The sequence below is a fragment of the Phycodurus eques genome, chromosome 6 (genome assembly GCF_024500275.1).
Source record: "Phycodurus eques isolate BA_2022a chromosome 6, UOR_Pequ_1.1, whole genome shotgun sequence".
NCBI classification, from domain to species: domain Eukaryota; kingdom Metazoa; phylum Chordata; class Actinopteri; order Syngnathiformes; family Syngnathidae; genus Phycodurus; species Phycodurus eques.
The window spans coordinates 15,343,568-15,370,442 of NC_084530.1; the positions used below are offsets into that span (position 1 = coordinate 15,343,568).

At 41.1% G+C, this 26,875-nt stretch overlaps 3 protein-coding genes and 1 pseudogene across 5 annotated transcripts in view; 1 reads left to right on the forward strand and 3 right to left on the reverse strand.

Moving 5' to 3' along the window:
• Positions 1-11,385, reverse strand: part of elf2b (E74-like factor 2b (ets domain transcription factor)) — a 32,043-nt gene extending 20,658 nt beyond the window's left edge. Inside the window, exons 1-2 of one of the 3 annotated variants that reach the window (XM_061678712.1) lie at positions 11,107-11,385; positions 2,684-2,843 (exon numbers count right to left, since the gene is read on the reverse strand). The gene's annotated coding sequence lies outside the window, so the exon portion shown is untranslated. Of the gene's footprint in view, positions 1-2,683; positions 2,848-11,106 lie in introns of all 3 variants that reach the window. The other 2 variants (XM_061678711.1, XM_061678713.1) reach the window with 2 other exon arrangements.
• Positions 6,081-10,004, reverse strand: LOC133403642 (structural maintenance of chromosomes protein 6-like; annotated as a pseudogene).
• Positions 11,386-12,812: 1,427 nt separating the features above from the next.
• Positions 12,813-24,664, reverse strand: mgarpb (mitochondria localized glutamic acid rich protein b). Its single transcript, XM_061680691.1, has 6 exons — positions 24,498-24,664; positions 20,385-20,482; positions 18,647-18,719; positions 16,911-17,294; positions 13,999-14,796; positions 12,813-13,628 (listed from the first exon to the last, which is right to left on the reverse strand). The coding sequence occupies exons 1-6, from the start codon at positions 24,568-24,570 to the stop codon at positions 13,591-13,593; spliced, it is 1,464 nt and encodes a 487-aa protein (XP_061536675.1). The 5' UTR covers positions 24,571-24,664; the 3' UTR covers positions 12,813-13,590.
• A 568-nt stretch (positions 24,665-25,232) lies between these two features.
• anapc11 (APC11 anaphase promoting complex subunit 11 homolog (yeast)) lies at positions 25,233-26,694 on the forward strand. Its single transcript, XM_061679946.1, has 3 exons — positions 25,233-25,367; positions 25,508-25,617; positions 26,428-26,694. The coding sequence occupies exons 2-3, from the start codon at positions 25,509-25,511 to the stop codon at positions 26,571-26,573; spliced, it is 255 nt and encodes an 84-aa protein (XP_061535930.1). The 5' UTR covers positions 25,233-25,367; position 25,508; the 3' UTR covers positions 26,574-26,694.
• The last annotated feature ends 181 nt before the right edge of the window (positions 26,695-26,875 follow it).

Consider the following 26,875-nt stretch of genomic DNA (forward strand, 5'->3'; position numbering starts at 1 on the left):
ACTATTACCAAGTTCAAAGGGTAATCCCAAATGAATCCTACAAGAAAATATAAATATATAAAATATAAACTAATTACATAACTGTAGGCGCGTTCCGGCGGCACGGTTTACGACTGGTTAGAGCGTCAGCCTCACAGTTCTGAGGACCCGGGTTCAATCCCCGGCCCCGCCTGTGTGGGGTTTGCATGTTCTCCCCGTGCCTGCGTGGGTTTTCTCCGGGCACTCCGGTTTCCTCACACATCCCAAAAACATGCATTAATTGAAGACTCTAAATTGCCCGTAGGTGTGACTGTGCGTGTGAATGGTTGTTTGTTTGTATGTGCCCTGCGATTGGCTGGCAACCAGTTCAGAGTGTACCCCGCCTCCTGCCCGATGACAGCTGGGATAGGCTCCAGCATACCCGCGACCCTAGTAATGATAAGCGGTATGGAAAATGGATGGATGGATGGATGGATGGATAGGCGCGTTGCCTAATTAATACAAGATGGACAAGCGGATCAACTCTTGTTGCCGATGTTACGTGTGCTTTGCGGTTCCACTAGGACCACAACCCGCAGCACTTCAACGCGAAAATACAAAAGACCAGACCAACAAATACGGCACTGGCTGATCTGATGAGCAAAAATGTTGCTTCAACGTAAGAGTAGCAATAGAGGATGTCCACTCCAGAGGTAGGTAGAGTAGGTAAATATTGTACTCAAATCTGTCGCTTGACAATCATGTGACTCAAGTATAAAGGAGTCCTCCCAAAAATTACTGTACACAGCGAAATAACTACTCAAGTGCTCTTTTTTTTTTTTTTAAACCACAGCATGAACATCAATAAAAAAAAAAGACAAAATAAAATGTGAATGTGCAAATTCTGATGTTGCTGTGTGTGTGTGTGTGTGTGTGTGTGTGTGTGTGTGCACACAGTCAAAACTACAATAACACATCTGCAATTTACTGCACGGTGCTTTCTAAAGTTATAAATGAGCTGAAATATCCACGTTTGGGAAGACAGTGTCAGACAAATACCATACATGAGAGCTGTTTTTGTTCATCTAAATGTAACGACGACCTTCCCAACTTGGCCGCCATGTAGGGCACGACAAACAGCTGGGCTGGCTTATCTAGTGTTAATACCTATGCCCGGGAAGCCCAATAGAAGACGTTGTGTGAGGTCATGTGACTTTCTTGTGTTGTTTGATTGGTGAACTATACTTCAACGTCACTAAATTGTATTGGCGCAAACAGCGCCCAATACGGAAGTCGAAGGCGTAGTAATTGATAAATAAAAGTAGCGAGTGACATTTAGATAATTGTAACGGAGCAAAAATGCCGTTACTTCTTAGCAGAAGCAGCGGAAGTGTTTTTTCTGGTCTCGTCAACTCCTGTGACTTGTCCAAAGCAGGTCCTGAGCGCACAGGCGGAATCTCAAGCCAATACGCTCGCATATTAGTCCGCCACGGAGTAATATTCAGATATTACATCTGTGTGTGGATGGTGGATGTGTGGAATGGATCTAGCTGCCAGCGTTCAAGGTGTATGAAACAGCCTATGACAACACCGCCTCCAACCCCACCCCAGGAAAAACGCATCAGATCTATATGACGGATCTATATGATTCACGTAAATGGCCTATTTTGAGTTAAAAACTGCGAATTTCGCCGAAAGGCGACTGAATTGCATGTATGGTCATCAACTGTTGTTGATAACCTTGGCCGACTTGTTCGATCTCTCTTATTGCAAGTAAGGGTTATGCCACCAAATACTAAATGTTATTCACGAAGTTAACTTAATAATGTCTGTCCCAATACTTTTGCTCACTGAAAAAGTGGGTGGCTTCAAACGAAAGGTGCTCTATCCTGAGTTGTGTAAAGCATCTAGATGTAAATACCATGAAAGAAAAGCTTGAATTCTGAACTTTTGTCTCATTGTCATCTTTTGATCTGAAACCCGAATGTCTTCAGTATACAGGGAAATGACCTTGTCGTTCCAATACTTTTGGAGGGGACTGTACCTATGACACAACCACACATGATCACATATTTGAAGAATGAAGTTATTTTTTGGTCAGATGGCGTCCCAGTCGCTTGAAACAAACGGACAGTGGAAACTGGCTTTCTGGTCAACGTGTGCTACATTTCACTGTGACTTCAGGCTGCATTAAGAAAATGTTTCTGTCCCTAGTGGTAGACCCTCAGAACTTTATTCTATGGAATGTCTATATGGAATATTAAACATACAACATGTACAAACACAATTAAACAGACAACATGTACAAACAAAACAAAAACATGGATAAGAAACCAGTAATTCAGGCCGGACTTGCAGGTAGCATTGATTATAGAACCTGCTTGACAACTGCAATCACAATGGTTCAACCACATTTCTAAACTCGACCAGAAAGGATACTTACGCAGCAAATATTCTCTACATTATCTTCTTGCTCATTTTTATTTTAAAATATTATTATTTCAGTCCAGAGATACTCTATTCTCTCAGTTAGCTGCTATATACCTTTAACAACATAAATAAATAAATAAATTTCAATAAACATTCACGGAACTATTACCGATTCTTTAATAATTGTTTGGTAATCGTCTTGCAAGACAGCTACAGTCTAGTAGACTCTGACGCGCAAGACAGCATCACTTAGGATTACGACAAGAAAAATTGAAAGTCCAACAAATGTACTTACAAATTAGACAAGGACAACTTCTGTATACACTCTGTCCTTCCAAGAGTGTGTCAGACTTTCCCATTCTTCCTCTGTCCACCTCACATCCCTCCATCTCCTCACTTTGCCTATGTTGTGTGCATGCTGTGGTGGAAGGAGCAGCTCACCACTCCATACAGCCCTGCCTTCATCACATGATGGGGGTGGAACCAACACACACAGTAACACAGTCACATGATTTTTCGACAACAGCCCTTTTGTTGCGAGTTACTCGGTCAACTGGGAAAGACACAACGCCCTGCCCTGTGCCCTGCAGTGCCCTCGTCCAATGCTCACACAGAAATACAATGATGGCACAGCAAGCAAATGTAAGTTTGACCTTGGCCACCTACCTGATACTAATTGCCCAGACAAATGTCATCATCAAGCAATCCTACTATTGTGTCACTTTTACAAATTGGACATGTTTCAGGTCCCTTCATTCTCTTCATTCAGCACAACAGATTATTTTTACATGCAATTCTAACATACAGATTCTGCCCCCAAACACTGACTATACTCCTAAGGCAACAGCCACCATTGTAACAGTACGGTATTGCATCATGTCATTTTGAAGGGATTACTTAAAACTTGCGGTTTACATCAAGTCCATGGTTAATCTTTACCTTTAAACAACATGAAACCACCTTGCAAGCATGATATTAACGCTATTATCATTTCACTACGATTCCTTATCTACTATGGGAGAAGTTAATATTCAATTAATCAAGTCATTGTTGCTTTGAACTGTACGCGAATTCTGGACAACGCTCGTCCATATAGTTGGGACAGTGAGAAAGTTAGAGTAAGCATGTCATTAACAGTATTTGTTAATTTAATGGCAATAAAGTAATTTAATTACAGTAAGTTAGCACCCATTATTTCTGTCGTGTTGTAATGTTGATTTGACCTAAACTTATGTCAGTGGCCAATCCTTGAATGCCCCCTAGAGGTCATTGATGTTTTAACTTTTCTCTAAAATGTTAGAGAATAATTTTGAAGATACAGTACTCTGTATACAGTACACAAGTATATACAATAAATGAACAAGTCATGTAAATAGACACATTGCTCCATTTTGTGATCGGATCGGTAATCGGCCCCAAAAATCCTCATTGTGTAAAACCTAATTATTACTCCAGGTTCATAGGGAATGTGGAGAAAACTAAGGAGATAGTTGACTTCAGGAGCGCGCACTCCCAGCATACTCCTCTGAACATCAACGGTGCTGCGGTGGACACCAAAGACATCTCCTGGACCAGCAACAACTCATCACTGACGTTGTGATCTGCAGTGAAAGCAGGGAGCAGGTGGAGGAACCGTTAGAAAGATGGAGGCATGCACTGGAAAGGAGCGGAATGAAGATTAGCCAAAGTAAGACAGAATATATGTGCATGAATGAGAGGGGTGGAGGGGGAAGAGTGAGGCTACAGGGAGAAGAGATTGCAAGGGTGGAGGACTTTAAATACTTGGGGTCAACAGTCCAGAGTAACGGTGAGTGTGGTCAGGAAGTGAAGAAAGTGAAACGGGTCCAAGCAGGTTGGGACAGGTGGAGGAAGGCGTCAGGTGTGTTATGTGACAGAAGAGTCTCTGCTTGGATGATGGGCATGATGTATGGATTAGAGAGAGTGGCACTGAAGAGACAACAGGAAGCAGAGTTGGAGGTGGCGGAAATGAAGATGTTGAAGTTCGCGATAGGAGTTACCAGGTTGGATAAAATTAGAAATGAGCTCATCAGAGGGACAGCCAAGCATCAATGTTTTGGAGACGAAGTTAGAGAGAGCATACTTCGATGGTTCGGACACGTCCAGAGGAGAGATAGTCAGTATATTGGTAGAAGGACGATGAGGATGGAGCTGCCAGGCAAGACAGCTGGAGGAAGACCAAAGAGAAGGTTGATGGATGTCGTTGAGGGAAGACAGGAGGGCAGTTGGTGTTAGAGAGGATGATGCAGGAGATAGGCTTACATGGAAAAGGATTACACGCTGTGGCGACCCCTAACGGGACAAGCCGAAAAGAAAAGAAGAGACTACAAGACAAATTTGGTCTTTCAAGACTGACTATGTGAGACTACTGCAATAAAATCTTGTATTGTATTGTATTGTAATCACTGTATTGTATTCCGATACCACCGCATCTTTATCTTGTCAACTCAAACGTGACTGGATACACTCGTTACCATGGCAACGACAACAACAATGGATCACGTAATCTGTATTTTAAGAACAATATGAGGAAATATGTGGTGGTGGTCACCGGTGCTCAGGACAGGACTTTAATTCAAGGACTGCTTGAGGTATGTTCACGTACTTTTAATACGATATGGCTGACAAGCAGGCAACAAAACCTTATGTAGCCTAGCGAGCTAGTGCTAGCACTAACGGTTATACCGGCGTTCTGTCGAATCATGCTCTAAAGTTTCGGTATGTGCGAAGTAATTGAATTACAATAAATTAATGTAATTACAGTAAGTTAGCACTCATTATTTCTGTCATGTTGTAATGTTGGTTTGACCTGAATGATTAGACTACATGACCTGACTAGAGCAGTGAATTCCAAACTTTATGGAGCTATATATATACATATTTTACAATTGAAAAATCTCACGGCACACCAACAAACAAAAAATGTCACAAAAAGTGGATACATTACTGTATGTACTTCCTGCCATCTAATAGAAGACCATTCATTTGTTCCGTCTGTCATTATGCCTCACTGGCATAAATAGATGAACAAAAATACATTTATTCTAAATATAATTTTTTGAAGCAATTAAGTAACATTGTATAATTTCCCACGGCAAACCTGAAGATCGTTCATGGCACACTAATGTGCTACAGCACACTGGTTGGGAATCACTGGACTAGAGATTACTTTTGAAGAGACTCAGTGTACAGTACACAAGCATATACAGTAAATGAACAAGTCATTTAAATAGACACATTGCTCCATCTTGTGATGGGATCGGTGATCGTTTTTTTAAAACTCTGGATCGGCCCCAATTTTTTCAATTAATCTGATTTTTTTTTTTTAAAAACATGTTTTTAATTTACATCCCTTCATTTAAAAACAGGACATTATTTAAAATTGAGAGTGCAGAAAAATGCACAAATACAAACTGATTATACTTCAGTTACTGTTTTGGTTCGTAATTTCAGAAAACAGGCCAAACATTTTTATAATTATTTTCCAAAGTAAAAGCAGATGTTTCCAAAGTCTTTGATTAAACACAAATTATCACAGAGGACTAAATGAATACATACATTTACTGTTGAGAGGACAATTGTAATTAAAAGGTATACTATTACAATATAAACCATTAACCAATTATCAAAATAGTTGTCGCTTAATTTGATAATTGATTAGTTGTTGATTAATTGTTTCAGCTCTAATTTGTATTATTTATTCCAAATTGTTTACTTCAGTGTTAATGCTTCCCAATGTTGACACTAGTCGTTTAGCTGCCATTTGGTGTTTACATTTATTATGTGCGCAGAATAAAATCAGTAACAGAACCTTTTAAAATTGATTTTTTTGTCAACAAACTTTGAACAAAAATACTTTTAACAAGTCTAACGGTATAATTTGGGCACTAGGAATGATCTTCTTCATGGTTTTCCTGGCCTCTTTGCGGCTCATTGAGACGGAGGATTGTGATGTGATCAGTTTCTGGAAGAGAACTCATGCTCAGTGGTATGAAGAAGATAAACTGCCGGTAGCGCTGGCCCTTAGCCACTTGCAGCATCATGTCCATTGAGGTCCTCCGATTCACCATGTCCATGTAAATATCAAACTCATCCAGGGCACGGAAGGGCGCCTCAGTGATGCCCCACAGCGAGAGAACAAAGCACACGGTGGAGAAGGCGCGCTCACCGCCAGACAGCTAGCGCATGTTGATACTGGCACTTTCACTTCCTCTTCCCAGCTGCACGAAGATGGTGAGGGTCCTTGTTCTTGTGATCGAAGATCATGTTTCCTTCCCTTGTAGCCTCTCTGCGCCAGCATGCTGTTGAATAAATAGTTACAACGCACTGACTGGAACCTCCTGAGGTCAGCGAAAAACTAAGTCTTTGATTCATAACCCTGTCAAGGCTTTTGATGAACATCTTGAGGTTCTTCATCTGCTGTGCTGTGTTCTTGTACTTCGCCAGAGCATCACGGTTTTCTTTGATGATCTCCTCATGGTCACCCTCTTGCTCCTGTTGGGTGGAGATATTCAGCCTTGAGGTTGCTAATCTCCGTGTCCAGGCTCCTGGCAGTCCGCCCCACTTCAAGGCGCTCGGGCCAGATCTCTCTGGCTTTGGTCATGTTTGCCTAAACTTCCTGCTCCTTGTTCTGAAGAGTGGCTTTCAGCTCCTGGGTGCTTTGGAGATTACCACTGCGCTTGTCGTCATAGTACTTCTTATGATGCTTGCACTTCTTCACCTCCTTGTCCACCTTGGTCAGCTCCTCCTTGATCATGTCTGCCTCCTCAGCAATGGTGTTGATGCACAACTTGTGCTGCTTGTACTCCCTCTCCGCCCTGTCGTAGTTCTCCTTGAGCTCAGCCGTTCGGGCTCGCACCTCCTCGCACTTTCTGCTCTTTGTCAAGATCTTGTTGATAATTTCCTGAAGGTCCTCCAGTGGCTTGAGGTGCCCCAGCTGAAGCTCTTCCAGATTCTGGAGGTCTGTCAGCTCCAGCCGATGCTTTGTGGCTCTGTCATTGGCAATCTTCCTCTCCACGTGGGCTCTCTTCTCCAGCTTCTCGTTTTGTTTGGTGTCCTCGTCCAACTTCCTCATTTGTTGCTGCAAGCCCAACGCCTGAGCTTGCTGAGTTTCCAGCTCTCGCTGTAGGTGTCTGATCTCCTCCTCCACATCTTCCGAGAGGCAGTTGGCTCGGGTCTGCTCAGAGGCGTAGCAGCGGTTGGTGAAGATCTGGTCGCCGTCTTTGGAGAAAGCCTGGTGGCAGGTGGGGGGCGGATGCCCGGACATCATCACACAACAAGGCTCAGCACGATTCTAATGAGCAAAATGTTCTCAATGCCCCTTTGATCGATCAGGCAATTGGCCACAATCATGTCCTCAATTTCTAGAGTTTGAAGCACAGACTGGTAGTCCGGGTGGTTCACAGCCCTCTTTCTTGTATCATGGACCTTTGGGAGAAACTTGCTGGTGATGATGGGAGGCCTGCGGCGTGACGGCATGACTTTCGCCATGAGCCCCTTCAGCACTTTCTCATCATCGTAGTTGTCACAGGTGTAGGTCTGCAGCAGACTTTGCAGACACACCTCAACGGCGAGGGCCTGCTCTGGGTCCTTCAGCTTTATCGGGTAACCCAAGGGTCCTTTTGGCTTGTGCTTGAATTGACCCTGTATGTGAGCGTCCTGGATGGTGTAGCGCAGCGCCGGCATGTGCTCACCAAAACGCCGGAGCTGACTGGATCCTACTGTTGGCATCCATGGACCTCGAGTATGTCGTGATCATTCCGGATTGTTTCACGCTCCTCCTGGGCACGACTGCTGGCATGATGATACTGGCAAATCTGCTGACCCAGAGGGGACAATTTGGTTATTTAGATCTTGCAGTTGGCACTGGATGCGCTGCATCCTCTCGGCCTTGGCCTGCCTCACTGACCCTGTCGCCTGGTTGAGGCTCAGCTGGAGATATTTTATCCTTGAGGACAGCTGGGGCTTCTCCTTCTCAAGGTCCCTAGGCTAACCTGGCATCTGTGGACTATGATCTCACTGGACTTGAGAAGGGTGTTATGATTCTGTGCTTCTGCCTTTAGCTCAGCATATTTAGGCTGCAGCTCCTGGACCTACTGCGTGATGCCCTAAAGCTGCTCCTGGACGACTTCTCAGTCTCCTTCACTTTGTACTTCCATTCTTCCACTTTTTCCATCATATTTTGCATTGTTTATTGGGCTGCAGGTTTTCTTTCATTGGCTCGGGCTCCTTTTCCATCTCGGTCACCAGAGCCCAGGCCATCTGTTTCTGTAACTCCTCCAGCTTGTTGTGATTCTCGTCAATGGACGACAGGTTCTTGTAATGGTCCTCTCCAGGTACTTTCGCATTCAGCTCTTTCAAGTACTCGCTGTGTTGCCCCACTTTATCTTCAGTGATATGTTTGGTGGTTTTGATGTGGATGAAGACCTCTCTCATCTGCTCCAGTTGTGTGGCCTTCATGAAAAACCTGTATTTGTCCCCCTCTTTTGGAGTGTAGGAAGTACTTGCTCATCTCTTGGTTGAGAACTGACATAGGATTGTTGACCTGAATATTAAAATTGTCCAGAATAGAAGTGAGCTCCTCCTATTTGGTTGAGATTATTTGACCGCATTTGCTCTTCAGCTTGTAGGTTCTCGCTCCGTCGTGAGTGAACCTCAGGTCTATGATGATGGCCGAACCATACAGCTCAGGTTTGTAGGAGTCCTTCCCTCAGTTACGCAGGGTGATGGACAAGTTGGCCGAGCTTTCGCCTATCTTGACAAAACTTTTGAGAGATGTTGCTCTGCTTGTGGCTTGCACATTTCCGCCTAATGAGACGATGAGAGCTGTCAGAATGGCGCTCTTTCCACTTCCATTGCGGCCGATGACAAAGTTGATGTTTGATCCAAAGTTGATTGGGCCGAGGAACGAGTGACACATGACGTTCTTCAATGTGATGCTCTCCACAATCCCAGCATCACTCAGCACCTCACAGACACTTTGCACCTGTGTACAAAGTTGAGACTCTCTTTCTTCATCTTTGTTTTCATCATGATTCCCAGTTCTCCATTTGTGGGGAGTGAAGCTCACAGGGCTACTTTTCCGCTTGGACATGCTCCACTCTTTATTCTACCTAAAAAAACAAGAAGAAGGAAAACGGGAAGCTGCTGGCTGGCTGCTCACTGTCAGGCTATGAGATGAACAGCCACAAGATGCTCATTTCTATATCTCAAACAAAAACAGCGGGACATCCTCATCTGCTAGCGGCGTAGCATTAGCTTAGCTATGAAACAGCCAGTGACAACTGAGCAAAACGTGAGCATCTAAACTAAACAAACTATTAACCAATGATCAAAATAGTTGTCGCTTAATTTTGATTAGTTGTTGATTAATTGATTGTTTCCCCTTTAATTTGTATTATCTATTTCAAATTGTTTACTTCAGTGTTGTTGCTTCCCAATGTTGACACTTGTTGACACTCATCGTTTACCTGCCATTTGGGCATCTGTGTTACAGGTGTTAAGTTCATGTAAACAAGGTGATATTGCATGTGTCACATAAAGAAAAACATTTACAAAAACAGAAAAACAATTAATATAAAACATATATTGATATTGCAAACCCCCGTTGTGCGTAAGCAAAACATCTACGTTCTTATTCAGAAGAAGCACCAGCAGCCAAGCAGAAGCCTACATGGCATAGTTGAACAGTTTACCATGACACTGGTTGGTTGCGTGAAAGATGAGCTGGTTGATCATTTACCACAAAGTACAGATATGACAGTTTCACTCACAGTAGTTTAGTTCTTTCGCCCTCTCCACACAATACAAACTCTGTTTCCACTCACAATTCAAACTCAAACTTCCATTTTCATCTCAAATATTCTGACCAATGACAAAATAATGTCAATGCACATTTGCCAATTTCACTGATTTTGCTCCATTGATACATTTTCTACCACACTTATTCTGTTGACGTCACGGTGACGGGGCAAGGTAGGGTTCACCCCTGACTGACATACAGTAATCAATTACATAGTTTTGTTACAAATCTTTTTTAAAATATATTAAAACTTTATTTTTACAGTTACGTGGACTGCAGCAGTACACAAGAATAATATAATATACACCAAGAGCATAAGGTAGAACATTAAAAAGGCCAACTTCTTGCATCAGCCAAAGTTCATAGACTTTACTACGCACCTAAGAGTGCTTTGATTTCATTTCAAAGATCTTTAAAGCGGGATTATTTGCATGGTGCCGAGGGATTGTTGCGATACACATCAATTTGCCTGGTTTTGGTCTTTTGACATTTTTAGTGAAGGTGACAGCATCGCTCTAATTTCAGTGAATAACCTGATAATGACTTTAAAGGCGACTAAGCGTTTGACCAAGTAAGCACTGGTCTTCATTTCTCACAACTAAAGTGAAACATGACATCGTGTACATTAAATGCCGTTGCGCATCAACGTTGCTAAACTACTGTACTAACCATTTTTTTTATTTACTTAAGTTCGCTATTAAATTGACGCTCAATGGGAAATAGACACGCCAACGTCTTGAATATGTCGTAAGAAAGAACCTGAACATTCACTGATATAAACCTGGCTGGCTAACGTTAGCTAGCAAGGTTAGCCTCCTGATAACCCCGAGCTGTCAAGAGAAAATACAAATAAGTCACGTGCGTGTTTAAAAGTGCCGAATGATGGGCAGGTCACCTACCGTCAATGTCTCGCTTTTCTGCCTCGAGAACTTGATTTCCACACAGCAAAACACGTTCACTGGTCAGCCTTCGGTTGGTTGCTCAGTTAGTGAGCTTGTGTGTTTATGGGGGTTGTTTGTGGCGCTACATCCAGGGGAAGGTTGAAGAGGAAGGGAAGACGCTCCATGTAACAACACGCAGCCAGCGTGGAAAAGCGTTACAAGTATATCAACAAGGACTCCGCCTGGCCAGGGGGCCGTCTTTCTTTTTGCAGCCGTTGCAGACTCTATCTCTCTCTCTCTCTCTCTCTCTCTCTCTCTCTCTCTCTCTCTCTCTCTCTCTCACGGAGAGTTTAGAACGACTCCCGTTTGTTCAGGCAAATAAACACCAGTGACGTCACAGCGCAAACTCATCCCACCACATTTACATGGCTGGCTGGTGTCACTTTTCATAACCAATGTAATGTAAACGAATTATCAATATTTCGTTACTTCACTTAAATAATAATTACATTTTTCAGATAATTGATTTGTTTTCTGTCGACTTTTTACGCTATCTGAACTTTCTACTCTTTCCCCCCCCTCCCCTTTTTTTTCCAACCTCCACAGATGATGACACGATACATCCTGGGATGGTGGAGTGTCCACCAGAACTGGACTGGTTGTGGGATAACTAACAGATTTTTTCTTTCTTTCTTTTTTTTTGACATCAGGCATAATGGCAGTCAAATATGCAGATTTCAGATAACGTTTATTTTGAAATGGAATTAAAAGTACTGGGATGGTATAGTATCCACTAGACCTGGACTGGTTCTTTTCGAGTGAAGGCTGGCCTAACTGCAGAATAAAAAAGATGTAAATAGAGAGCAAAAGTCGGTGGCGACTCGGCCGGTAGACTTCTAAGGTGGGTGAGAGCATTAAGAAGAGGCAACAAGAAGCAAAGCATTCCCCTTCCATGGTCTTAAGAGAATGGTTTGATATTGTCAACGACAAAAATGATTCGTGGCGAATGTGTTGCGTCTTGTGCCAGCCTAAAAAAAAAAAAAAAAAAAAAAAAAATGCTTCCGGGTTTTAAAATGTCTAATCTGCAAAAACACATCACGCTACAGTTGGTCTATGTTTGCGTTTGTTATCAGTAACCGTCATTTAGCATACAGTGTTTTGTCAGCCCGTTCATTGCAAAGCTATGGAAACACGTTTTGATGGCATAAAAGCCTGTACCAAGTACTAGCTATCTTTTTTTTTAAACTCTCACTTCTCAGCACAAGCGCCAATGTTAAGAAAGGAGACAAACTACTGTAATATCTGTAACTATTGCGTGTGGCCTGTGACGTCAACAAAGATGAGAGAGCAAAGAGACCTTTCAGCATGAACGCTGGCTCAAGTCAGTCTGGCTGCCTTGTGGACTGACTGGTAGCTGATAACTGCTCTTGTATGAATGTGCATTTTGTTACCACGCACGGTGATAAAAGTGACAGAAGTGCGTCGATGATTGTCGTCCTTGGCCACATATGAGGGCATTACACTTTTTCACGTGCGATGTTGTTGTTGTTTTGTTTTTTTTATTGTACAAATGTATTAATTATATGAATAAAATCGTAGCATTAATATAACTATTAATATCAATACTGTATTAATAAATACTACTAAATCGTCCAACAACAGTTTTTGTTTATCAAGTGTTGGATGTTTTACATTGACTGCCGAAAGGAACTTAATGGATGAAATGATTTCCAACAGTTTATTAATCCAGTACAATGTTAACACACGATTATGACATATTATTTGCTCATTACAATGAGTTAATGTAGGTCCTCACAATCGTTGTAATTACACTCACCGACAAATCTGTTCATCTTCACCTCAATTGAATTTATGCTTGACTCTACAAAATAGTTACTGAAATATGTCTAAATGCAATAACCACCATTTGCACGTATATACTGCATGTACCGATTATTGAGCAGGTCACCCGTATCATCTTAAAAAATAACATAATTAGTATTGTTTCATGTAGCTATGTTGTCTTTTCTAATAAAAGTATTTTTTCCTGCACAACACTCAAATTAGGATCATAATAAGAATACTCGAACATATAGAATGCATAACCTGTATGTCATTCAGTTTTTTTTACGTACAAAAAGAAGATAAATGCATACAGTTAGTAACAGAAAACATTACATGGGTGTAGTCCTGCTCGAAATTTAAACTCTGGCGCAGATTTAGCGTCACCAACGACAAAGCCAACTCTCCAGTCTCGTAAATGCTCTAGTAATGAAACACCTTGTAATGGTGACCTCTAGTGGACAAAAGATAAAATAAAATAAAATAAAATCAATAGGTCAAACACCAACTTAATGAATTGAGTCATAGACGTTGGGATAGTCACACAACTCAAAAGGACACATTCGAATGATAAAAATCTACATTTCTTTGTTTGTATTTTCTTGGTCGCCCACATTTGATGGACAGCTTGACGAGTGATCTGGAAGGCACACTGTCAGTTCATGACTGGCTTATCACCACCACTACTGCCTCTGGACCTGTTACAAATAAAAATAATAATAATAAAATAAAATCAGTTTACTACATACTATACTGTCTTTTTTTCATGGAAAACATGACACGAATTAAAAAATAATAATCATTTTATAGAATTTCATTTGAACTCAGCTGTAATTGAATAAAAACAATCGTCCAATATTTTGATTAAATCTATACCGAAATGACCAATACAGTTCTACTGTATACTACTGCTAAGAAAACAGTCTATTTCAGCAAATACAGATAATGTCCAGACTGCAAGACATTCAGAGGACTCCTTTATATTTGAACACTTTATTTTTCGACTATTCAGCTATTTTGGCGTCAGACTGAAGAAAACAACTGTGCTGTCCAAAAGCAATTGCTTACTTTGTGCTTCTACAGGTGACACTGCTTCCCTGCTTTCTTTCATCTCATCCACAGCTTCCTCAAGGATTTGGGATGGCTGATCAGCTGTGGGCATGGTCACCTCTGCCAGGGAATCATGGTGGCAGTTGGACTCTGGTTCAGCAGCTGAAAGCACCTCTATTTTTGACCGGCTGGTACCTTCCTCTTCTGAGGCAGCGACTGTCTCCTCTGTTGGTGCTTCAGCTTCCTCAGCCTCCTCCACAGACGTCCCATCTACAGGCAGCTCTTCGTCCACTGCAGCTTCAGCAGTCTTGCTTGCCTCCGCAGATGGTGCAGCTTCTTCAGGTGAGGCCTCTTCAGGTATGTTTTTGTCTTCTGGATCAGGGGCTGGATTCTGATCTTCAGCATGCATCCCTCCCGCATTCTCTTGAGTGGGACCTAAAGGTGCAGCTTCCTCAGGAGGTACTTCCTCCTCTTCGTCAGTAGCTGGAGAGGGGGCTTCTTCTGTAGTTATCTCTTCTGGAGACACTTTAACTTCTGCACTAGGCTCTTCATCACCACTGACCACCTCTGCAGGGTCCAGCTCCTCTTCATTTGTGATGACAACTGTTTCATCCAAGGGTTCTTTAGCCACAAGATCTTCAGTTCCCTCAAGGACTTCAAGTTGAAACACTTCCAACACAGAGTCCAAACCCTTTCCATCTTCTTCTATGTGACGGGCAGCTCTCATCAAACTGGACTCTCCAACAGAAGCTGCAGCAATTTCAACTGTGGAACCAGCCAGTATTTTTACAGCTGTAAGAAGATCTGGCACAGCCTCTGAGGGACAGAAAGTGAACCACTTCAAACTTAAATTTAAACACTGGGTTAGACGATGCATTTTTACAGTCACTAATAGATCTTTTAACAGTTGGTCTTCCTGGTGTGTATATCTTTCTGTCACTAAGCAGATACAGAGTGGTACTCATCTTCATGCTCCTATCTTTTTGGCATCTAAGCGATTTGATGCCACAGTGACAAGAGCGAGTCTGTTTGATACTCCACACTTGCAAACTATAAGTGAGCCTTGTAATTGTAATATCGGATTAGATGAATATGGTAGTCTCAAACTATAAACAATAGTTTAAATCCAGACTGCAGATCTTTTGAGGCCTGCAGTGTAATATGAACCAACGCAATTTAAACTGCAGAGATTTGTGTGAATTTCATTTTAAAGTTTTACTATACTGTTGAATTAATCTCTCTCTCTCTCTCTCTCTCTCTCAGAGAGAGAGAGAGAGAGAGAGAGAGAGAGAGAGAAAAAAGTCTTTTTTTTCTGCTTAAAGATAATACACAAAATCAGTTCACTTTAAAATTCATTTAAAAAGAGAACCCATGCAAGCATGTCTTGGAGATAAAATACTAAAGATGTAAATTAGGTTCATTGCATAGGAGCGTGAACATGGGACTGATTCTTCATGAAGGGAATGCCGTAAATTTGTTGTTTCAATATATGGGATATGAGTTATCAGCAGGTGCTCATAGTCGAAGACAAAGGGTCACTGGAAAAAGCCAAGCTCTAAACTCAAACAATCCTAATAAAAAAAGGAGTTTCTACATGCACGTCACCACACTCACGATGAACACACAAAAAGGCACAGTGCTCTTAAAACTGAAATGAATTAAACTACACTGAATTTTAAAGGTGAGAAGGTAGACGCGTCACTCGTGTAAGATTACGGCCTTGCTGCTTGAATGATGCAAGAAAAAGGTTTTCTTTGTGGTAATGGCGGCATTACAAATTGCCTGAATCTGAAAGGCAAATTGATATATTTTCAGGGGGGGGGAGGGAAAGTAAGACATGAATGCACATTTTTAACTTTGTCTCACAGATGAGATCATCATGCATTAGAACAAACAAAACAAAATGTGAAGGCCACTAAAAGGAGTTGATGATTGACAGTCACACTAACATGAGACAAAGTTGCTAACAAAGGGAACTCATGGACTAGCTACCACTTTGCCCATACTGACATTATTGAACCTAAGCACAAGCACAGACTGGTGGGGTGCAAAGGGACTCAAGGAGAATTTATTGAAGAGAAAGTCATCAAACTAGGGAGATAAAAACAAGACTGCTGGCCCTCAAAATAAAATGGGATGCTTACATTCAAGTTCCCATTTAAGTAACAAGTTGGTGCAGGACTGTCATCTATTTAAAGGCACGCAATACTGAATTAGAAGAAAACAGAAATACTTACGACATATACATACAAGCAAAATTTCTGTACCTACCCCAAAACCAAACAATCATTTATGAACACTCTAAAGTTCATAGCATTGTGTAAATCTAAATGAAGAAGCTAAAGGCAAGAAAGGAATGAATGATGCCTCCAAAGAATTCGACCAATGGACCCCAAACTGGTTTTCATGAATAAATGGAAGTCAGAGTAAATTATGTTACTTCCCTTTGTCTATGTTGGGGTTCATGGGTTCTTTTCCTGGGACTCAAGAACACACTGAACTTGTAGCTATCCTTTCTAAGCAAACACCTAAGGCGGGGGTGTCAAACTCATTTTTGTCGCAGGCCACGCTGGAGTTACGATTTCCCTCAGAGGGACGTTACGACTGCGAAACCATATAAATAGTTAATCGCTAGACAACAAATCGATGAATAACCAATTCTGAAATCAGAAGTCAATGATACTAGGGTGTTCAGTTACTGTAAAAACAAAAAAAGGGGGATTGGTAAAAAAAAAAATCTTAACATTATTTATTACATATGACAATTTCAAATTTTGGTACAGATTTTAGCAAGAATCACAGGAGTTGAGGCACATGATTTGCTTTCGCGGGCCACATACAATGATGTGGCGGCCCGGATCTGGCCCCCGGGCCTTGAGTTTGACACCTGTGACCTAAGTCATCATAGCTTCATGCTGCCATATCTGTACCAGGAACAGTTTCTGCTTCAGCAGGGGGACTAGGGAGGAGGGCCTCATCCAGTACTGTTGTACCAGCACTCGCAAGCGCCTCTGCTGGGCTCTCCTCCGTGGCTGGGCTCTCCTCCACAGTGGTAGGAACAGCTTCGGCGACTACAGCTGGAACTTCTTCCACAGCAGTTGGCTCAGCTTCGTCCTCAGTGGCAATGACCTCAGAGACCACACCGACATCTTCTTCAGGTGTTGCGCTCTCAACAACAGGCTCAGCAGTGCTCTCTGCCACGGGCTCGGCAGGTGCAGCGACAGACTCTGCCATCACGTCAACAGGCGGCTCTGCCTCGTCCACTGGGGCGGGCTCAGCTGCAGCAATCACTGTCTCACCTGAAGAAGCTTTAGCTACAAAGTTGAAGAATAGAACAGAATAAGAAAAATCTCTTTCGCATTAGTGAACTTGGGTGAAGAATATTTTATTCTGCAATGTTATGCAATTCTTATCTGTAGGAATAATAAACCACTCAAACTCGCTTGCTTGATCACATCATTGTGCCGGTTTCTCATCATTCTGCACATCAGTTTTACTTCTATTAGAGATAATGATCATGTCAGAAACACAACACATTTTTGTCACGAGACTTCTTAAAACATATTTGTTCTTTAAAGTGCTGTGCGTGATCATTTTTAACACTGTATTTTGAGTAATTTTGCCCCACAAAAATACTGTTTTGATGTCATTGTGGTCATTCTGTTCAATATTGTTTGTAAATAGCATTGACAAAAGGATCAAAAAGAAAAAGAAACCAAAACATAACCAGATATGACTAATAATTTGAAAGTTTATATAATTATTAATTTTAAAAATGATATGTGTTTATCATTGTCCATTATGAAAAACTTGAAACAACAATGATGACAACAGCAACATTGTTTAGAATCCTCTTATTTTTTGGGGGGGGGTTGGAATCTAGTTAGTTATGTTCATTACTCTCATATACATCTTGGATGTTAACTTAAACATGTTCAAAATAAAAGCAACCACAAAGACAAAACCATCACACAATAATCAAGTCTGCCACCTACTAACCACAATAAAGATGAGAAATAGTGCCAACAACTATTGGTTAGTATAATCGAGTACAGTATTTAAGTATCAATGAAAAAACCCTGATCATGCATGTTACAGGTCATAATAGATGAAACAGATTTTGTTGCGCTCAACAGAGTCAAAGAGATAACCTCTAATCTCAACATGTCCCCTTTAGAAGCTTGTGTGGTCTGCTTGGTAATTCAAATCAAGCAACAGCTTTATGACTACAGTAAATCATTACCATACAACAGAGCTTCACAGACATGTTTGCATGTATTTTATATCCAGTATATGAGTTTACTTGACTACATACTGCTGTCTACAGAATTGGATAGGAGAATGGGAAAAGAAAGATAAGATAAGAGCTATGAGTTGCATTTGTAATTTAAAAACTACATCCTGGCTTTGTGTCACAACTGCTTCTTTCCTATTAAAACATTACTCACATGCTCTGTGCCCAAAACAGACACAATTTGTAGACAGCAACTGGGACGGACATGCTATTGAAGATGATTTTTCTAGCATGTTTATCTAGGTGGGCGTGGCAAGAAACAACTGATCTAAGACTCTGTGTGCACGTGTGTGTGTGTGTGTGTGTGTGTGTGGGGTGGGGTGGGGGATGGGGGGGGGGGGTAGACAAGATGGTATGGGAATGGTAGCTGACCCTTTGCTGTGGAGCCCATGTTGGCGAGTCTGTCCTCATAGCGCTCACTATCACCAAGGACCGTCTTGTAGGCCTGAGAGATAGGACAAATACACATGTTGGACAAGAAATGATCAAAACTGTGTGTGTTATGGGTAGATGAGGCCTCGTAAAGCATTGCAACACATTGGTAAACTGTATTGATCCTGTGTCGGTACTGTGGCCCTGTGTTGCTCAATACAGACACCTGCTGGATCGTAAATATTATTGCAGGCAACCTATACAATATTTTGAGGTTATTGTATGTTAAATTGTCTTAATCCTAAATTTAAAATATCTTTAGTATCTTTAAAATAGTCAGTCAATAATGTGAAAATCATAGTGAAAGTGTTGTAATTCTGAGTGTGATGTTGTTGATATAGTTGTGGTTGAGGCAGAAAGTTTTAAAAAAAAATTTCACATATGTTTATTTTAAAAAAGAAAAACGTTTTCCAGTGTTTGGCATTCAGGCGTTTCCTTTTTTCCTTCTCTGCAGCTTTGGAGAACTCTCTCACACAAGGCCCTGATGGGGCTTGTGTACTTAAAAACTGTTGACCGCCAAAAGAGGTTAAAAAAAATATTTACAATTAAATATTTAAGTGATTACATTTATCAACTATATCCAAACATTTTCTACACAGACCTTTCAAAACATAATGGCTCATAATGCAATTCAGCACTACCTAGTCCAATGCACGCTTCACGGAGAATTGAGTTTTAAAAAATGAAATAGCCTAAAATACACATGATTTTTTTGATTTTTTTCTTAAAGTGATACACGCACCAATACGGGCTTTCACTCTTGTGCACTCGGCACAGTGCTGACGCACCAGTGTTGTTCGTCCCATTCCTACTAAAAACATCATACCAATAGTGACGTTCAGAGGTGGGAACATGATGCTGTGGGGCTGCTTTTCCGCAAATGGTACTGGTTAACTTCACATTGAAGGAAGGATGAATGGGCAAATGTACTGAGACATTCTTGACAAAAATCTGTTGCCATCTACGAAGAAGCGAGGGTGGACATTTCAGCATGATAATGATCCAAAACATAATGCCAAGTAAACTCTCAATTGGTTTCAAAGAAAAAAAATAAAGCTGCTAGAATGGCCCAGCCAATCACCTGACTTGAATCCAATCTAAAATCTATGGAAAGAACTGAAACTCAAGGTCCATAAAAGAAGCCCATGGAATCTTCAAGATTGGAAGACTGCTTGTGTGTAGGAATGGGCCAAAACCACACCAGAGCAATGCATGTGACTAGTTTCTCCATACAGGTGGTGTCTTGAAGCTGTCATTGCAAACACAGGCTTTTGAACAAAGTATTAAATAAATAACTGTTGGTGTGTTCAATACTTTTTTCCTGTGTCATTTCACACCATAACACACAACTTAATTTCTGATCTTATTTGCGCTACTTTCTTTGTATGTATGGGTTACTTGGGTTGTTCCTGACATCTGGTGAAATATTCATGTCAATAGGAAATATTGGAAATATATGTACTGAGAAAAATGGTAACATGTTAAATACTTATTTCAGCCGCTCTATGTATGTATTATGGGGATATATAGCTTTCGCAACTAAAAGTGTTTATAGCTCAACCTGGCCAACATGCCTGTTCCAGGATTTTTTTTTTTTTTACTATAGAGATTGCGTAGGTTCGAACTTTTCATACTATTGCTACGAATTTCCTTGAAAGGGCATATTGGAAAGACTTACATAGACAACTGCAGCAGTCAGGCCTCCTCCACACAAAACAAAGTATGTCATGTTTGTGGAGCCACCAGGAACCCCGAAGGCCATGTGACGCACTGGAGCTGCAGGTAGACAATAGGGAGCAGGGTACACAGATTAATTATAAACACTTGGTTCTGTATTATTACAAGAATGGCTGACATACACAGAGAAATTGTGATTGTGTATTTGAGTATTTGTGGGAAAACTCCAAAGTGAAGGGTTAGTGCAAAGGTCAACTGCATTGTGATAACATCATCCCGTCCCAATTTTTTAATCCCGTTACACAATGTGGCCGTGCTCATTCGGAGCCAAGGAGATGGAAATATTTTGAAAGAGCCAAGATAAACTCCAAACAATCCCCAGATTAAATATCCGGCAGACCACACAAGCAATTCGCTCGTTTCAGATTGGTATCAAAAACAAGAAACTCAAGACCAGGGATTTGACTTCATGTGATGCGATCAAATCATCCCCCATGGCAAGACTGAAGGAGGAGCTGCTACAAGCTTCTTAATGTGCTATTGTTGCAGCAGAGGACAGGTGAGGGTGGCCTCCTGTTGCTTGTGAAGATTTGTGGGTGTTTAGAGGATTGCCAGGGGTGCATGCAGAGGAGGACATAAATAAAACCACCCTTCACCCAAACCACTTTAATCTCATCTACAGCTCGCACACAAACATTCTTCTGCCGGCACAGATACAGTACGTGCATTTGAACACATACTGTACATCCTATGTATAATCACAACGTCAGGTCCAGGAGATTCGCAGACAGCATATCTGGATTGTAAAGAAGTAACAGTCAGTTAAACGTTTGGATGAATTGAGATGGAGGGCTCAAAATCTGGTGCTATTCTGTGACCAATCACTGGTGAGAAAATAATAACAATGGTAGGCTGTAAAATGACTGAACTCAAAGTCCAACCGAATAATTTTAGTTATCTAAAATATGCTTTAAAAGAGGCGCATTGCATAATGGTCATTATCAGTAGATAATATTGATAACAGAGATATTCTACATCTATCTAATTGAAAAATTCATCCGCTGTTAGTTCTATGAGAAATTAAATTATGTATGTGATGCATTGATTGTACAATATGTAATCATGCATCTCAAATTTGACTTGGAGATACATCTTCTTGAAGGACGAGCCAAGCCGATCTGCAAAAGATTTACTTTTTTTCTACTCCTTTGTGTGTTTCTGACCTCATTCTAGCATAACATTTTTTTTGCTCCCATTGCTTGGCAACCTTAACAATTGGCTACTGTATCGAAGGTTAGGACACAGCTTGTGTGGTATGACAATATTATGATTGCATCAGTCTATCTAGCAGTGCCCACCAGGCCTTAAATTCAGTATCTTCTGTATTTGTTCAAGACTTGCATGCCCCAAGTTCTGCCTCTGCACTTGAAGATCTACACTGCAGATTCTAAAAGAGGTGCTCAAAGTGCAGTGGAGTAAAAACTGAAGTAAAATTACCAGGATTAAAAGAACTTCAATACCTTTAAAATCCTTAAGATTTTAAAGAAAATGTTGATTTGTGGTACAATCTACACCAATGTACCCCCACAGGACTAATTATTTGACTCCAGGGTACAGTACATGTATTTTTCCAAGCTACAACAGTATAACGGGTAAGACTGCTAAAAGAAAAGCAGGGTAATGATATGTGAAAATGCGCTGGTGATTGCATTGCACACACATTATACAGCATATTGACAGGCTAGTTCAAACAGATATCAAAATAAATATTAAAATCCCCCCAAAAAGTACATTGCCATCGAGTCTATTTCTCAGGGTCACGTCACAATGTTAGAACACAAGCAAATCCATTATGATTAATAACATCAGCAGTGATGAGATTAAATAAAGGGTCTAAAGACAGCGGCACGATGGCCGTGTGGTTAGCACATCCTCAGAGTTCTGAAGTTGGGAGTTCAAATCCAGGTTCCTGCCTTCCTGGGTGGAGTTCCTCCCACACAGTTTACCACACAGCTTCTTCCCACATCCCAAAAACTGTTTTTTCAAGTACAATAAATTGAAGACTCTAAATCATAGGTGTCAAACTCAAGGCCCGGGGGCCAGATGCGGCCCGAGACCCAAAAAAAGAGTTTGACACCCCTGCTCTAAATTATCTTAGGTGTGAATGTATGCGTGAATGGTTGTCTGTCTCCATACTGTGCCTTGTGATTGGCTGGCAACCAATCCAGCGTGCACCCCGCTTCTCACCCGAAGTCAGCTAGGCTAGGCTTACAGCACACCCCCAACCCGAATGATGATAAGCGGTATAGAAAGAGGATGGATTGATGTGTCCTAACACAATGTGTTGAGTAGAACCTTTAAAGCCCTTAAATAACATAATTTATACAACAATAAAGGACAGGACACACTCCAGCTCCCCATGACCTTAGATAAGCGGTATAGAAGATGATGGATGGATGGATGGATGGATGAAGTATATATTACATCTCAGCAAGAAGTAGTGTACAGTATATGTCACTCTCTGCATGAGGCGAAAGTACTCACGAGTTGACCAGTAGTCGCTTTAAAAATTCCATGCTTCCTTACTTGGGAAGCAGGCAATATTAGCGTAGTTCTTTCTTCTGATACAAGTAAATATTTATAACTTTGATTGAAAACGTTAACTTCGATGGAAAGCTTTAAATTCTGCTATTCCCTTTTAAGTCATTCAGTAATTTTATGTATGCTCCACACTTGTTTCTCCCTGGCAAAACGTCAGTGACTGAAAAAAAAAAAGTTGGTGCAGAAAACCAAAACAAAGCTGAACACTGTCCTGTCTTGAATGCTGGCCAATACCATGACGCCGCAACACCTTGCAAGGCCAAGTACAAGTTATTTATAAAGGTAATCGGTTAAGCTCACTTGCAAGGCTCAAGCTTGTTACAATGGACATGCTTGCCAGATGAAAACAGACAAGATAGCACCTGAGGCAGAACAGACACGTGTGTTCTCTCTTGACACGTGTGTCAGATGTCAAGATTAAGAAGGTGCACAGCCGCATATGATACAGTCGAAGAACAATGCGATACCCAGTCAATTCTATAAGATTTACTTGTGCCAAAGTCAGAACTTTCTTCATCCAGCCATTTTCTAACACTTATCCCTTTCGGGGTCACGGACAGCTGGAGCCTATCAGGGCTGAAGGCGGGGTACGCCCCGGACTGGTCGCCAGTCAGTCACAGGACGGCTTTATTCAGGAAATTGCAAATAGGAAACACAAAGCAGTCGAAGCGGTTTTCCCTTCGGCTGAATTCCACATGCTCAAACCCCAGAGGAAATGATGATCCAGGCAAGGATGCGTGAAAAGACAAAGCACTGTGAAAATAAAAGCCCTGAATCCTCTGCCGTTCGCACGCACAGTGGGCTTTTACATACGACAGGGTTCAGCACAAGAATGTTACAAGCCAAATTGTGGCGTTTATGTTCATATACATTGGTGTTTGGTAAACCTGCATAATCGAACAAGAGGCAATCATTTCAATGGCTGACGCTCTGACCACTGAAACACTGCAATCGCAAACGGTGTAAATGAAAATGCTGTAAAGGAAGAACTTTTGACGGAGTTCTTGTGTTGGGACTCGTTACATGTGCAAGTGGGCATAATAATACACTGACTGGGTATGTCTTATTGCAACGTGTGCTCATCATCACTTGATGAAAGCTCAAAGAAATCTTCACAAGTTTAATTCTTGCACCTCAAACGACAAGCCAAAGCTTAATGTAGATTAAATGCTCTTTAAAACGCTCAGTCATGATTTGTACTGTATTTCTATTGTGATTTCATAACCGATCGGCCTCGGGCAGTCTTCCGACTGCAGGACACTTTCACAATCTCTATTACTGTACATTTCTACTACGCATGCAGTCTATATAAGCATTAAGTGAATAATACAATTGTAAATTTTGACCAAAGCTCGTAAAAGCCAATGTACAAGTTTAATTATCTGCCAAAGAAAACACAAGCCAAGGTAAAACAGTTCCCCACATGAAGAACACGTGAAAATGCAGTAACGACCTCTAACCTTCGTATTTGGACGGCGTAAAAGTCACTTCAAAACACAAGAACCTGACTCACATTTCCTAAAGGTCGGTGTGAAGACCCTCTGGACCACCGGGCCGAGTCTCTGGCAAACCCGTCTGCAGAACATTTTGCTCGATCGGCAGCGACCAACAACCAAACGCGAGTCCGAAAGCTTTTGAGAACTAATTGTGAGCCACTCCCCAACAGCGTCCCTGCTTGCTCAGTGTTGATGGAGAGGACGTCACAGCGACACGCTGTTTATATATTTTTATTTTTATTTATATATATATATATATATATATATATATATATATATATATATATATATATATATATATATATATTTTTTTTTTTTTTTAAAAAGAAAACACTTGAATGCTCCCTTGTGGCCGGTCGACACAACAGAAACTGATCAAAATGTATTTTTTGCTGGACTGAAGGTGATTACTATAAATAACAACAACAAAAATAAAGTATTATTGCTATATTGATGGTGAGTATAAGCGGGATCATATATATATATATATATATAAAATACTACATTTGAAAACATAATTAATATCGTATCAATAATTTCAAAAAAAGTACGATCATAAAAATAAAATGTGTAAATGTTATAAATTGTATTCAAAACATATATAATTGCAGTACGGTACATACAAAATGTAAAAAAAAAAAAATAATAAACCTAAAGATAATAATAATACAAAACATTTATACCGCTGGTCCATCAGATGGCGGTAGTGAGTCATGACGTTGCTGAGCAGCTGCGACAAGCGCATAAAGCGTAAGAAGAAGAAAGGAACCGCACGACTGCCTGAAGAGATTGGAAAAACGGAAGGAAAATCCACATATTGAAGATAAACTCCAGCTGAAATGATCGAAACGTAAAAGTTCAACTGACGTTGAATATTTAAAGACGAGGTGAGTGAAGCGGGCTGCTGTAGCGGACAGTATCTGTGCAAGTTTACCTCCAGACGTAGCTAAACGTGGGTTCGCAATGGCAGCGGACGTGTGGCGGTAACGTCGTTCAGTGTTTGTCTGCTGCCTTTGTACACACGCAGGATGAAGGTCAAGATCAAGAAGTGGAACGGAGTGGCGTCGTGGTTGTGGGTTGCCAATGACGAGAACTGCGGGATCTGCAGGCTGGCCTTCAATGGATGCTGCCCGGACTGTCAGTAGCAATCTATCCATTTGTATTGATCAATTTACATTGGTCATGATAGAGGTCGCCTGAACTCAAGGTTACCACGTCTTGCGATAATGTCTGTACAACTATTTACAATATCCACTCAATTGAGGCTTCTCACCCACAGGTTCTGCTGGATAAATTCTGAGTTTATTGAAGGAAAATTGGGGAGGAATTAAACCTTTTGGTGTAAATATCACGGTCTAACCTCAAACACGTTTTTGACATTGTTTCAGTTCAGGTCAGTCTATTATTAACAAACATTGAACATACAGTGAAATATTCGAAACATGCACTGGACACGGTATAAGGGGGTCCTGGGTTTCCGTTCCTACATTGCCGATGTAACCGAAGAGGAACATGCTGGTTTCGAGCACGAACCCATGCAAACGCCAGCAGTAAAGTCATTATAACAGCACATACTGTATTTGCAGAACAAATACTTGCATACATAATTACTAGGGTCCGACCGATAGGGATTTTGAGGCCCATTCCAATATTTGGCAGAGTAAAATTCCCATAACCAATAAAACGACGGATTAATACAAAAAAATATGTACTGGATAAAAATAAATGATGGTCCCTGACAACGAATTGGTACGTCGCTTTGCAGATCGGGTCATTTGTGACCTTGAAGTGTATGGTGGTATACCCTCTGTACAGTTGTAAAGCACTACAATTTATTGTAAAATGAATATTTTTCACAGATTGTTGAAAGTTTGTGCTTATGTCTTCGTTGATCTCTGACAATTAAGGACACTGAACCCTATTTACAGGTGAGCTTATGTTTTGCAGGTAAGGTGCCTGGGGATGACTGCCCGCTGGTCTGGGGTCAGTGCTCCCACTGTTTCCACATGCACTGCATCTTGAAGTGGCTCAACTCCCAGCAGGTCCAGCAGCAGTGCCCCATGTGTCGACAGGAGTGGAAGTTTAAAGAATGAGCACGATATGGAAACTATTTGGGGATTTTTTTTAATTTTTGTTTTGGTATGCCTGTAAATATGTTTTTTTTTTTTTTTTTTTTTTTACTTGTACAGTGCGTCTAAACTAAAAATGGTAACAATTGGTAATAAAAATTCAAATTCATCATTTGCCTCGTGTTGTTTTTCATGGGGCCATCACAAATATTAGCCGCTTGATGGCGGCAGAGCAAAATTAGAACCCTCGTGCAACCAGACTTTTTTGTTGTCGTTTTATCTTGATCGTGGATTTTAGCTCCTTAATCATCGACCTGGTCGTGTGA